This window comes from Pholis gunnellus (assembly GCF_910591455.1).
Source record: "Pholis gunnellus genome assembly, chromosome: 4".
Lineage (NCBI taxonomy): Eukaryota > Metazoa > Chordata > Actinopteri > Perciformes > Pholidae > Pholis > Pholis gunnellus.
Window position 1 is genome coordinate 2473617 of NC_136530.1, and position 13033 is coordinate 2486649.

The 13033-nt window shown below is 43.3% G+C and overlaps 1 protein-coding gene across 1 annotated transcript in view; it reads right to left on the reverse strand.

Annotated features, from left to right (window-relative positions):
* clocka (clock circadian regulator a) overlaps positions 1-13033 on the reverse strand; it is a 29651-nt gene that overhangs the window by 6637 nt on the left and 9981 nt on the right. The window contains exons 3-20 of the mRNA XM_079158173.1: positions 11291-11516; positions 11113-11204; positions 7211-7270; positions 6785-6933; positions 6605-6696; positions 5614-5703; positions 5349-5469; positions 5124-5237; positions 4915-5033; positions 4092-4174; positions 3596-3702; positions 3357-3504; positions 2427-2502; positions 2162-2306; positions 1755-1858; positions 1490-1609; positions 817-975; positions 67-273 (exon numbers count right to left, since the gene is read on the reverse strand). Of these exons, the coding sequence (XP_079014299.1) occupies positions 67-273; positions 817-975; positions 1490-1609; positions 1755-1858; positions 2162-2306; positions 2427-2502; positions 3357-3504; positions 3596-3702; positions 4092-4174; positions 4915-5033; positions 5124-5237; positions 5349-5469; positions 5614-5703; positions 6605-6696; positions 6785-6933; positions 7211-7270; positions 11113-11132 (1914 nt within the window). The 5' untranslated portion in view covers positions 11133-11204; positions 11291-11516. The remainder of the gene's footprint in view (positions 1-66; positions 274-816; positions 976-1489; positions 1610-1754; positions 1859-2161; positions 2307-2426; positions 2503-3356; positions 3505-3595; positions 3703-4091; positions 4175-4914; positions 5034-5123; positions 5238-5348; positions 5470-5613; positions 5704-6604; positions 6697-6784; positions 6934-7210; positions 7271-11112; positions 11205-11290; positions 11517-13033) is intronic.

Consider the following 13033-nt stretch of genomic DNA (forward strand, 5'->3'; position numbering starts at 1 on the left):
AGTTAGAGACTAAGATGTGTTTAATGATCAGCACTGGAGGAGGAGGAGGGGGGGTGTTCGTCAGACCTGTGAGAGCGCTGTGCTCTGATCCCGTAGGAGTGTTTGCTGCTGCTGGGGCTGGATGACGTGTTGTTGCTGGATGCTGTTCTGCAGAGGTCCTGCAGAGACCACCTGGCCCTGCATGCTGAGGGTTCCTCCCTGCTGCACCATGTTCCCCTGGGCCATCTGAACAGAGCCCAGACTGAGTCCTCCGGCTCCTTTCGGCAAGAACATCTGAAACATTCAGCACGGATGCTCGTGAAACAACTACCGACCAACCAACTCAAGTCAACCAGTCAAGTAGCACTTTACATCCACGTCTGTCCAAAATGTCATCACTTCATCCTGTTTGGCGTTTGTGTATAACGGTCATAATAAGCAGAATGAATTCTTGGGTTGTCAAGTTGTTTTTTTGGCAAGACGCCGTATACGTCTCTGGTAGAGACCTGTCAATCGCCGTGTAGCCCCGCCCCTAAAGCGTCCCCTGCTTTATGGTCTGTTTGACTCTAAATGAACCATCATTTACTAAATGAACATCATGCTGTATTGAAGAAGACTTGAAACTAGAGATTGAGACCATAAACTCATGTTTACAATGTTTACTGAGGTAATAAATCAAGAGAGAAGTAGAGTCATTTTCTCATAGACTTCTATACAACCAGAGGAGTCGCCCCCTGGTGGTCACTAGAGAGAATGTAGCTTTAAGAAACTTCTGCATTGGCGTCACAAGAAGCGATGGCTTTTACGTGATGTCGTACATTTCCTGAGCACGCTCACCTGCAGGTTCTGTCCCTGAACTCTCTGCAGCTCGTCCTGGATCTGCCGCAGCTCGCCCTGCTGCCGCTGAATGTTGGCCTCGATCAGCCTGGTCCGCTGCTCCAGCTGCTCCTTCAGGCTGTGCATGACTTCCAGCTGGCTGGAGAACTGCACCATCGACTGTCAGGGGAACAAGGAACATTGGGGACACCGCCGGGGAGTTAAATGGCGGTACGAGTGATTCAATCGAAAGACTGATTCGGTGATTCAGGTGCAACTGAAACTGTGGTTCAGGTTCATATCTCGAGCAGATGCACATGATCTTAATAGGAAGAGGAGAAAAGCCTCCTGCAAACGCCTGAAATACATTTAATTTTAGATTCTTGTAATCACATTTAGACTATGAAATATACTCATCGGTCTTTATGATGCATGATGTGCAAAACAAAAATAGTAAACCATAAAATAAACGGTGTAAGTAAAGTTATTTTGGATTGAAATAATCTGTAGATTCTCCAGTTCAGAATTTCTTCGGATGTCAGTTTTCTTTGAGCCACGACAACAGACTAGCTGAGTCTTGTTTTTAGCCGTTTGTCGTAGTGAATTAATCCAATAATGAGGCTCCACTGACTGTGTGTCTGTCTCCTAGGATAAGATATGAATTAAGCTTTTAGAAACCAGATGAATATCTTACTTGGCTGCTGATCTGAACTTGTTGCTGTTGAGGCTGTTGTTGTTGTTGTTGTTGTTGTTGTTGTTGTGAAACCATGGATGGTGCCATGTTCTGTCCTGTATTTTGGGAGCTCATCGACTGCTGAAAGAGTTTAACACAGACCAACATCAACACCAAACAAACCAAAAAGGATGAAGAACAGTTCAGAACAAAATCACTTCAAATTATTTCAGTCATCATTAATTAATTAAAACAATGTCTCCCTAATTAAAGCTCCTCCACCGACCTGACTGCTGACAGACGACCTCCGTTGGGACGTCATCTCCACAGCGGACACAGACTGGCGACCCGGAGTACTCCTGCTGTCCGCCTGGAGCTTCATCTGAGACGCTGAGAGGGAAACAGAAACACGCGGCTGCGTCAAAGACTTCCTCGTTGTCGGACAGGGTTGTAAAAAACATTCAGTCATAATCTAGGATTACCTGTCATTTAAAATGTGTAATTATAACACAAGACATGGGAGAGAGGATCATTTAAAGGCAGAGTCTGTGATTCTAACCTAATACACTTTTCGAGTCCTCGAGTGTTCATACGTGTCTCTTTTAATAAAACCCGGTTGTTTTAATGCAGCTTCAGCTCAAGAGACCACCTAATGCATGAAACCGTGCGAGTCGTGTAGAGATTGCTGCTTACAGGCCGGGTCAGACGCGGCGGTGTGAGAGGATTTGCGTGAGCTGCGAGACGAAGCCGACGGCGTCCGGCTGTGGTTGAAGCGCTCCAGAGCCTCCTTCATGCTCGACGTGTTGAGCTGAGACTCGGAGCCGGAGTCCTGGGACTGCTGCGAGGGTCGAGGGAAGAAAAGTCAGCCGGGGTCTCCGTCACAGATTACTGATCCATCATCCTATATTCAATTCATTGATTTTAAAACAAAGAAGCTGCTGTTGAGCAGGAGTCTCACCTTGTCTGCTGTGATCTCAGGTTGTGATTCTTCAATCCCGAGCTCTCGGCGCTGTTCTGCTCTCACTTCAGCGTAACTGTGGATGAAAAAAGCAGCCCGTCATTCTGCATAATAAGCAGCCATGTGCTTCTGTTTGTTGCAGGGAGAGAGTGCGTTTTCTACTATTGGTGTTTCAGAATAAGAGCCTGTGTCCACATTTCATCTTTTTTTCTGGCTGGGGGGGGGGGCTTCATCTCGAGAGTAGCTGAGATACAATGAAGATGGTAACGTAGCTGATATACACTTGCTAACGTTATGTGTTGGTCACAGGAGGGTAACTTCCAGTTCTGCCGAGAAAATCCAAAGCTTCATGTGTTAAAGCTGCATTCTCTCTAGTGTCCACCAGGGGGCGACTCCTCTGGTTGTATAGAAGTCTATGAGAAAATGACTCTACTTCTCTCTTGATTTATTACCTCAGTAAACATTGTAAACATGAGTTTATGGTCTCAATCTCTAGTTTCAAGTCTTCTTCAATACAGCATGATGTTCATTTAGTAAATGATGGTCCATTTAGAGTCACACAGACCATAAAGCAGGGGATGCTTTAGGAGCGGGGCTTACTGTCATTGACAGGTCGCTGCTGCTACCAGAGACGTATACGCCGTCTCTGAATATGGTCACTTCCGTTCATCGGTTTGCGAAAAAAGCCAAGATGGCGACGGCAAAATCGCCAAACTCAACGCTTCAAAACATCAGTCCACAAACCAATGGGTGACGTCACGATGACGAAGTCCACTTCTTATAGACAGTCTATGATAGCCACGACAGCTAACGTTAGCACCAAATTTGGGGTCCAACTAGTTTCAGATTGTCCGTATTCCCGCACCGCATTGTCGCATCTCAGCCGGTGAGAAGCTGCTTTAAAAGCTGCTTTTAAAATCTTCCACGTACCTCACAACAGTGTGTGTGCAGACTATGAACTCTGGCCTGGAGTTCCACTGGTGGTAGGTGATGTAGTAATGGGTCTGAAGCCAAATCCACTGCTGCCCTTTGGTGAGGAATCGGTAGTAGCAGGACTTTCCTTTGCCGTATTGCATTACTGCGGACACACGAGGAGAGGGAGCCGACTGACTTCTGAAAGCTCAATAAAGAAAGCCGACGACTGTGGATGAACTTTGAGATGTACTTACAGTGTTCGTGGCATTTGGCCAGCGTCTCCAGGTCATCTACGTGGTAGTAGTCGTACCCTGAAGTACCCAGCACCTCAAACGGGAGGTAGCCTATAATGGGAGGAGCTCTGGACAGACGGAGAACAGGTCATTGAGACGAGTCGTCCTCCTTCACCTTCTGTCGTTCAACTACACATACGGTCCTGTGACCGATGCAGAAACAGTCAGGATTGCAACTGGATCTCGTATCTCATAAATCATCGTATCCTCATACAATATATATAAATATAAATATATCATAACACCATATGAGAAGTTAGTCCACATTTTTCGTGTGTTTTCTTACGAAAGTACGAAAGCGTTCAGTCTTTCACTGGTGAGTGAAGCAAATCTAGCAGCTTCCAAATTTTACCAGCATTTGCCGGGTGTCTGGTGCTAATTTTCACTAAAAAAAATAAATATATATATATATATATATATATTTATATTTATTAATATATATATATATAAATGTTACCTGTGGTCCAAGAAGAGAAATTTCCACTCTAAACTATGTCTGGAGGTGAATTCCTCATTAGGCTCCTCTACAGTGCACATCTCCTGTGAATACATAAGAGGTGAAAGTGCAGAATGCATTTAGAGATTATCTATATTTATCTTAAAAACACATTTACTTAATGCTAAATGATCCGAGCCCATGATCAGGGTTCTGCTGATCCATCATGCTGATGGGCTATCATTTCATTTTCAATCCTCTGAACCCCAAAAACCCACTGGCGGGATTGAAAAGCATGTTTTCTTTACTGTAAACATTTTTTTATTATTATCGTCGGATTATCATCTTTCCGACGGTCTTTGAACACATCATGTGTGACGAAGCCTTCCATGAGAAAAAAAGAAGCCAAAGCGAAGCTTAACATTGTGATATTTCATCAAAAACAATAAATTAATTCTAAATGTCGACACAAATAAACCGTTTGCTTTAACCAGATCCTGTAGAAAACATTACATTCTGAGCTCAATGTTCAATAAATATAGCACATGGAGCATAAATAGTTTTATCTAACATTGGGAACACTTGGGAAAATGTTGGATATATAGATTCTATTGTTTTCTAATTTAAAAAAAACAAATTATCAAAGAATTTAACTTGCGTTTTTGTTCTTTTTTTTATGATTTATGGCATTGTAACTGTGTTATTCTGCACAAAAGACATGTTTTAGTTCCCTCTGCTTCTAGCCGTCATGGTTCTGTTTCCACAGAGAAAAAGTAAAATCAACTGTAGCTTCTACACTCAGCTGGGACGCAGACACAGAACCACCAGCGGAGAAGCTTCTCACCTTGATGAACTGTGGTTTGGCGAGCCTCACAGTCGCCACGAGACACACTCCGTCCTCAAAGGCAGAGTGAAGCGATCGCTGGATCACTCCGTCGAAACCGTTCCGGGTACATTTAGGCACTTGGTGACAAACGGCACAACAGAAGAGTTTAATAAGACTTCACGGCCGCGAACCTTGAGGCTCAAGACGATCAGCGGAGCGAAACTCACCGTTATTCAGGGACTTGAAGTTGCCAATGAACTTGACGTGTTCGTACACGGGGGGCTCTTTGGGGTCGATGGTCCCTCGGAGCATGTGGCAACAGAACTCTAGCTGATTTTTTGCTGAAGAAAAAAAAAGAAATGACAGGTATTAAGAGTTAGAATTGGCAGTAAAATAACACAATAGCATATTTAAAACAAATGGAAATGATGCAGATAAAACATTCCGCTGACTTTTCAGATATTCGGGTGTCAGTGTCTCTCCTTCCACGATGTGAGAGGACAGAGCCTTGTACACGTCTGAATGCTCCCCCACGGGCAGGAAGTTCAACAGGTTCTGATCCACGAGATCAGACTGAAAACACACAAAAACATCCGTGAATGCATCTCTGAGCAATGTGCACGTACGCCCCGCGTCCAACAGGGGGCGCTGCTGACACGCGGGGCGTTGTTCTAATGTGGTTTCTGACTCCACGTGATTAGTTCACGTCGTACTCACGGGTAAGTGCTCCAGTAGGGACGTCACACTCTCAGAGGCGTAGATTATGTTCCCATCAGTCATAATGGCAAGAAAAAATCCATCCAACGCCTGACGGAAACAAAAGTCACTCTTTAAATTCACTCAGAACAAAAAGTCTGTAAACAAAAGGCCGACTGCAGCGCGGCTCCGTGTTCTCTTTACTCTCAAAGCTTCTATTGAGGTTTTTGAATGAAGCTTTGAATGTCTGACGTCTCACCCCAAAATAAATCATTAAACTAAATCCTCCATTTGAAAAGTGATACATTGGATTAAATGAAGTTGTCTTCTTTTCTCAAATAACCTTTCTTTATTGAATATAAATAAATAAATAAATAAAGGGTGTTTTTGAAAGGCTGAACGCCAACAAGTATGGATTAATAAAGAATATTTTGTTTGATCAAAAACTTTGTTTGGATCTTCACTTCACCTCCTCTTAAATGATCTTTGTTGTATTTCTTTCCTACTTTGTGGTGCTGTAGCCTACAGACAAGGTGAATAATATTTAAAGTCCAGTTCTGAGCGACATGGATCACAGACTTGTGGTTGTAGTGATTTCATACGTTTCGGAAAAGGAGTTTATTTGGGAGAATTGACAAGTTGTTCTAGCGATTACGCTTCCTCAATCTGCTCTGAGCAGAGAAGTGCTGCTCCGTCAAAAACATACCAGACGCAGATGTTTTCTTTTTATTGGAGCAGAGAGCTGCTAATGAAACACGCTATCTGGTGGAATCCAGGAGTAAGGCCTGAAACACCAGAGCGGAGGACGACCGTGGGAAACATTTAGCACCGGCGCTCATAATCCTGCAGCGGCGGTTGAAACACTGATAAGTGGATCATAATCTTTATCTGCGACTGAGCCCAAATACTGGGTTCAAACTGAAGGAATAGAATTTAAAAATGAAGAAGCCGTGCAGTGTTCGAATGTCAGCCGTAGTGCACTCGATGCTGCTGGAAAGTGCTCTTAGCTCACCTCCAGCATCAGCTGAGTGAACTCTTCGTTACTGAGAAAAGGAGGCTTCCAGTCTTGTCTGATCTCGGTCGACTCGGACTGAGTCGCGATTTCTGATGAAGAAGATAAAACAACACGTCAACAAAACGGGTTCAGCCGAAGTACGAGACTCACGGACGGAGACAGGCGAGCGCTCCTCACCCTTGTGTTTGTGCAGAAAGTCGATGCTCTTCTGCAAAATAGTGGACTTGTCCATTTTGCGGGTGTTGCCCGGTAACATGGTGCCCAGCTCCTTGATGAGGACATTGAACTGGTCTCTGCGCTTCTTCTCGGACTTGTTGCGGGACTCTCTGTGGGTTCAGACAACGGGTATCGTGCAGCAGTTTAGTTACAGCTACTTTAGCAGTGCTGCAAAAATCGTGAGTGCTCGCGAGTGCATTCATTTTAGGGGCTATGAAAACATCAGGAGCATCTGATGCTGGCCTACAGTTCGGTGAGGTAGCTGTGTCTTTGAACGGGGAGCTTTATTATCAAATGAAGTCTCGTAAAAACTAAAGTTGTAAAATCACGGAGGATGACGGTTGATCTCGGGGGGGGGGGGGGGGGGGGGGGGGGGGGGGGGCGTACCGTTTGGCTTTGTCCTTTTCATCTCCTTCCATTAACCCATCAAAGATGCTGCTGTCATCCCTGCAGAACAGACAGCAACAGTTAAGATCCTCCTCATGTTCGTTCTCCTATCATCTTTTATGAAGAGAGTCTCTCTGCTAATCCTACATCTTGATTTCGAAGTAAAAGCATTAAAGAATAAAGCTGAACACAAAGAACTTGAACGCTGTAACCTCAACGTGACCTACGTCCAATGCTGCTGAGACAGTTATTCACCGTTTTCCACCAACAGTTAAGAGCGTAGATGCAGGTTTTAGTTTTATTTTTAAACACAGGAAAACCTGCTAAATGTACGATCGACGCCTTTTCCATTGCCAGTAAACGAGGAGCCGTTCTTTTTTTTGCTTCCGGTACAATTTATATCTGTTATTACTTATTCAGTTTCTCTTTCAATCTCTCAAACCAGAGTCGGTGATTGTTGGAACAGTAGAAAGATGAACTACGGCGGCTTTATCCAGTTTTATTTTGTTTCTGTCGAGTTTCAATGCGTTGTGCGTTCGATGGTCAGCGAAGGTAAAGTGACTGTTGGTCTGGTGGCTTTGAAGAGAGAATATTAACTCTATGCTTTGTACGTAAATACATTATAATAACTGTCCAAATCCCTAATGTGTTTATTAGGGCCCGAGCACCGACGTAGTCGGAGCGGAGGACCTATTGTAATCGTAATGTTTATTATTATTATTATTCTTCCGATTATTTTTCATGTTTCGTCGCAAAAAGGAGGTGCTTGGGATTCTGGCAACATTTTGAAATTTTGCACGCAAGCCAGAATTTTTGAAAATTGCAGTCTGATTGGGGTGTCCAGCTGCGTTTTGAAATATTGGCTCGCTAGCGCCCCCTATTGAGTAGCCCCAACATTGGGTTTCACCTAGCTGTATGAAATTTGGTAGGTATGTGGAACGTGATGGGGCGTACAAAAAATCCTCTTGGAATTTTTCACTAAACCAAACAGGAAGTCGGCCATTTTGAAGTGTATGACGTTTTTGGACCGTTTCAAGGCATCATACTTTAATGAACTCCTCCTAGAGATTGAACCCGATCGACTTCAGACTTGGTCAGTATGCTCTTGAGACCTTGGCAGTGAAATGTTACTCAAAGATCAAAAAGTTATCGTACTATGTATCCGTGGCGTGGCGTCAAAAAAACACCATTCGCCATGAAAAAGGAAGTAGTTGTAACTCGGCCGTACATTGTCTAATCTGCTCCAAATCTCTCATATGTCATATCATCCTGACTCAGAACACATCTATATGAAAATGTAGAATCATAGTAAGAGCGCCACCTATTGGCAACTGGAAGTTGTACGTTTTGTACTTTGACATCCTGCTCCTCACAGATTAATCAGATCCCTCTCAAATGTTGCCAGGAAAGCCTTAAGACCTTGATCATGCTTCATTGTGAAGATTGTAAGAAGTTGTCGAAGGGCGGCGACGTGGCGGCTCGGCGAATTTCGATCCTTCGCCATGAACGAATAAACTGATGTAACTCGACTCCACATCATCAGATCTTTACCAGATTTCACATGTTTGATTAGACTCCAGGCCTGAAGACATCTGCAGGCCAATTTTTAATCATAGTCATAGCGCCACCTACTGGTAACAGTAAGTTAAAGACTTTATACTTTGCCTTGTTTCTCTTAGTAGGTAAATCAGATCAACATCAAACTACTTCCACACAAATGTAAGAAGTTCATAATGCCAGTTCATGAAGCTTTTGATGTTTCGTCAAACGCCGTTGCCGTGGCGACGCAGTCTTCGCTGTGAAAAACGAAGGTCATTTTGAGAGGCTAAAAAAGCTCGAAACATAAGCAAACTCTGCACGCAGATTACAATCCCAAAATGTAGTGATATAAAATGCTTTTATTCATTCAGAGTGGCAAATCGGCTCAATAGCGCCCCCTACAACATTTCGACGAAGCAGCCCTCGCACTACGTTTCACATAGATTTACAAAATTTGGTGGGCACATGTATCACATGTGGACTTAAATAAAAGTCTCTTGGGACCATGCTCTAAACCCAACCGGAAGTCACCCATTTTGAATTTCTTTTGAATTTCTAGTGTCGTTTTTGTCATTTCCAGGCGCTGCACTTTAACAAACTCCTCCTAGGGAAATAATCGAATCAACTTCAAAATTGGTCAGTACAATCTAAAGACCTTTGTGATGAAAAGTTACTCAAAACTTGTTATTTCGTGAAAAGCTGTTGCCGTGGCAACGCATTCTTCGCCATGAAAAATGAAGGTGTTTTTGAGGGGCTAAAAATGCTCAAAACATAACAAAACTTGTCAAACACATTTAAAATCATGAATGTAGTTATCTGATGTGACTTTAATGTGTCAGAGTGGCAAGTCGGCTCAATAGCGCCCCCTACAATATTTCGCCGATGCAGCCCTCGCAGTACGTCTCACCTAGATGTATAAAATTTGGGAAGTAGGTGTATCACATATAGACTTAAAAAAAGGTCTTAGGGGTCTAAGCTCTAAACCCAACCAGAAGTCAGCCATTTTGAATTTTGTATGAATTTATAGTGTCGTTTGTGCAATTTCCAGGCGCTCTACTTTAACGAACTCCTCCTAGGGAATTAATCAGATCAACTTAGAATTTGGTCGGAACTATCTCAAGACCTTAGTGATTAAAAGTTACTAAAAGCTTTAGGTTTCATCAAACGACGTGGATTTGGTGTGGCAGCCATTTTACATGGTTCACCATCATCCATCAAGCTGTTGTAACTCTACTGTACTTTGTCAAAACTGTCCCAAACTTGACATGGTTGTTGACTGTCATGACTTTAGGACTTCTGCATGCCAATATTAACTTATAGTCATAGCGCCACCTACTGATAAGCACGGACGTAAGCAGGATTCTATAAATACAGCGGCCCAAACTGAACTGATTAGAAGGGTTTGTGGGCACACCATGAGAAAAAGACTTCTCTGATCTAAATATGTGCAAACTAAGATGCTTGGAGAGCAAAAGTTAGATAACAGTAGGTTATCCAAACCATATCAGTCGACATTAGTATAAATGATCTGTCCAGAGCTTCTACACGAGAATCAGGTTAAATGTCACAATGAATGCTTCACAAAACAGTCTAAAGTTACAGAAGAGCTTAAAAAGAAAACGGTGTTAAATTAAAGTGTTCAAGTAAAAGCAAATGATACTACTGTTTTCTTAACTTTCATGTAAGTCCAAATAAAATCAGGACACTGCAGGGAGTTGAACCCCATCCCAGTAAACTGACAGTCTGTTATGTTACTAACACTGAAGCGCATTCACGCACATTCATTTTCTTGATGATCTTAACAGGCTTTCATTTATGATTGTATTGGAGGTACCCTCAACACATTTGAGGCCTAAGACCTGTCAACGCGATCTTGTTACGCTGCTGGTCGACGCAGGAAATATCATCTAACTCATGCACGCAGTGTTTGATGGTCAAAGAAACGCACGGCAGCGTCCTCCAGAGTCCTGCCAGTACCCTCGACGTGCGTGAATGTGCGAGGGCCCGGTCAATGCTGCTTGCAGCTTTAATTTAATATGTATTCACTTCAACGCGCGTCACACGTTTCCATCACTGCCAGTCGGAGCTGGAGCCGATAAAAACTCATGACTCAGAGTCATTTGTAACTGTTCCCACGGAAGACAGAAGCCAGATCTTAGTTGGTTTTTTGTCTCCTGGGAAAGAGACTTTAGTCAATTTGATCAAGAATCAATCCATGGCACTTGTGAGAAACAACTGTTTTATATCATCATCTAAAACAAAGCATTTTGGGGGGATTATCGGTGTTTTTGACACGTTATAGACGACATGATTAATAGAAATGAATAAGAAAACAAGCCGGTAACTCAAAGCGTTTGACTCACCGGTCAATGCTCGAGGTCATTTTGTTTCCTGTTCAGGGTCGCAGTGCTGGAGACGAGTCTTTTAATCGTGAGGTAGACATTTGTGAACGAACCTTTGACGAGAAAGAAACCCACATGAGACATCTTCCCTACCGGAGACAAACACGAGTCAGACGGGTGAAACAAAAACACACCTCACCTTACTGACAGCACAGCCAGTCCTGCGAGAGGATGAGGAAGCTGCTGCTGGATGAAGGCGGGGGTCACGTTGAGCCGATGGAGGAGGCGGAGCTCCGCGAGTCCTGGAGGAGAGTCACCGAAAGTTTCCTCAATCAGAGAGGAGAAAGTCGACGAGAGGTCTTCAAAGAGCGGAGTTTTTCGATTGCTCCGGGTGTGAGACTGGCACATGGCAGCGACATCTGAGTCTGTACGAGGTGAGAAACACACGATGTTTGTTGGTTAAATACAAAAACAGCTCATCAGCTTATGAAAGGCAGCGTACAAAGTGAGGTTGGCTAGAGAGAAGATTGACGCATTAAGATGGGATTTATTAAAACCTGTGATTTTCGCCTATCTATACCCTCCATTATTCTGTGCAGTTGGGCAATAATGCAGAATTTTCCAGCCACCTCAACTGAGACACTGTATCCGCACAAGCAATGACTGAAGTCCCATATTATGGGTTTCATTCAGGCGGCAACCTGCAGATCTGACGAGTGAAGCCAAAGCTTCATGTGTTAAAGCTGCATTCTCTCTAGTGTCCACCAGGGGGCGACTCCTCTGGTTGTATAGAAGTCTATGAGAAAATGACTCTACTTCTCTCTTGATTTATTACCTCAGTAAACATTGTAAACATGAGTTTATGGTCTCAATCTCTAGTTTCAAGTCTTCTTCAATACAGCATGATGTTCATTTAGTAAATGATGGTCCATTTAGAGTCAAACAGACCATAAAGCAGGGGATGCTTTAGGGGCGGGGCTACACAGTGATTGACAGGTCTCTACCAGAGACGTATACGGCGTCTCTACGTCACTCCTCCTAAGTCCACATATAATAACTTCAGTTCATTGGTTGCGGAAAAAACAACATGGCGCCGAACCAAAGAGTGATATATGTATATACAGTCTGTGGTTTCATTGCAAATACTGATACAAGTCTTTTAAAGTGAAGTTATAGCCTCATGTTTGATACCCTGAATGCTGATGTGGCAGAGCCATTAAAGCATCCATCTTGATTTAAAACCAGTGATGGATTCATGCTGACGTGTTCTTCCGATCACCTGACTCGACTCTTCTCTTTGCCCACAATAGATCGTCAGATTAAAGTGAGAAGGCCCCGCTGGGGCTCCGGCCTGAATATTTGACCCACTTATTTCATGAACTAATACCGTCAGAACCTGAGTGGGAGGTTTTCTCAGCAGGACGGCCTATTTATGATGATTAATCTAGAAAAAATAAAAGACAAAGTTTAGGAGCTGAAGCGCAAACGAGCATTTAAATTATCCTGGAAACGGGAGTTTAGTGCGTCTGCGTTAGTGAGGAAGTGAATCAGGATTTAACATGATAAACCGCTCGTAGATAAAACTATTTGTGTCGAGGCAAGTTGATTTCTGACTCACTTGACACGACCGGGCGAGTGGATAAACAAACTCTTTGTTTTTTTTTTATTGCTTTTAAAAGCAATAAAATATGTTTTAAAAAGATGAATCATTGCCTACATAGAGATAACAAACCAATAGATAAGATAATAGATACAATACCTAAAGACAGACTTCCTTAACAAGCAACCAAGTGTCAGAGGGAAACCCTAGTCAGCACTTGTTATGACAATTTATAAATGAACTTACAGACGGGTTCATCGACGCAGGGAGGGGAAGTCGGCACTGTGAGAACTTACACCTTCATGTGAAGACACGCAAGGAGAACACAAAGAGAGTAAGAGG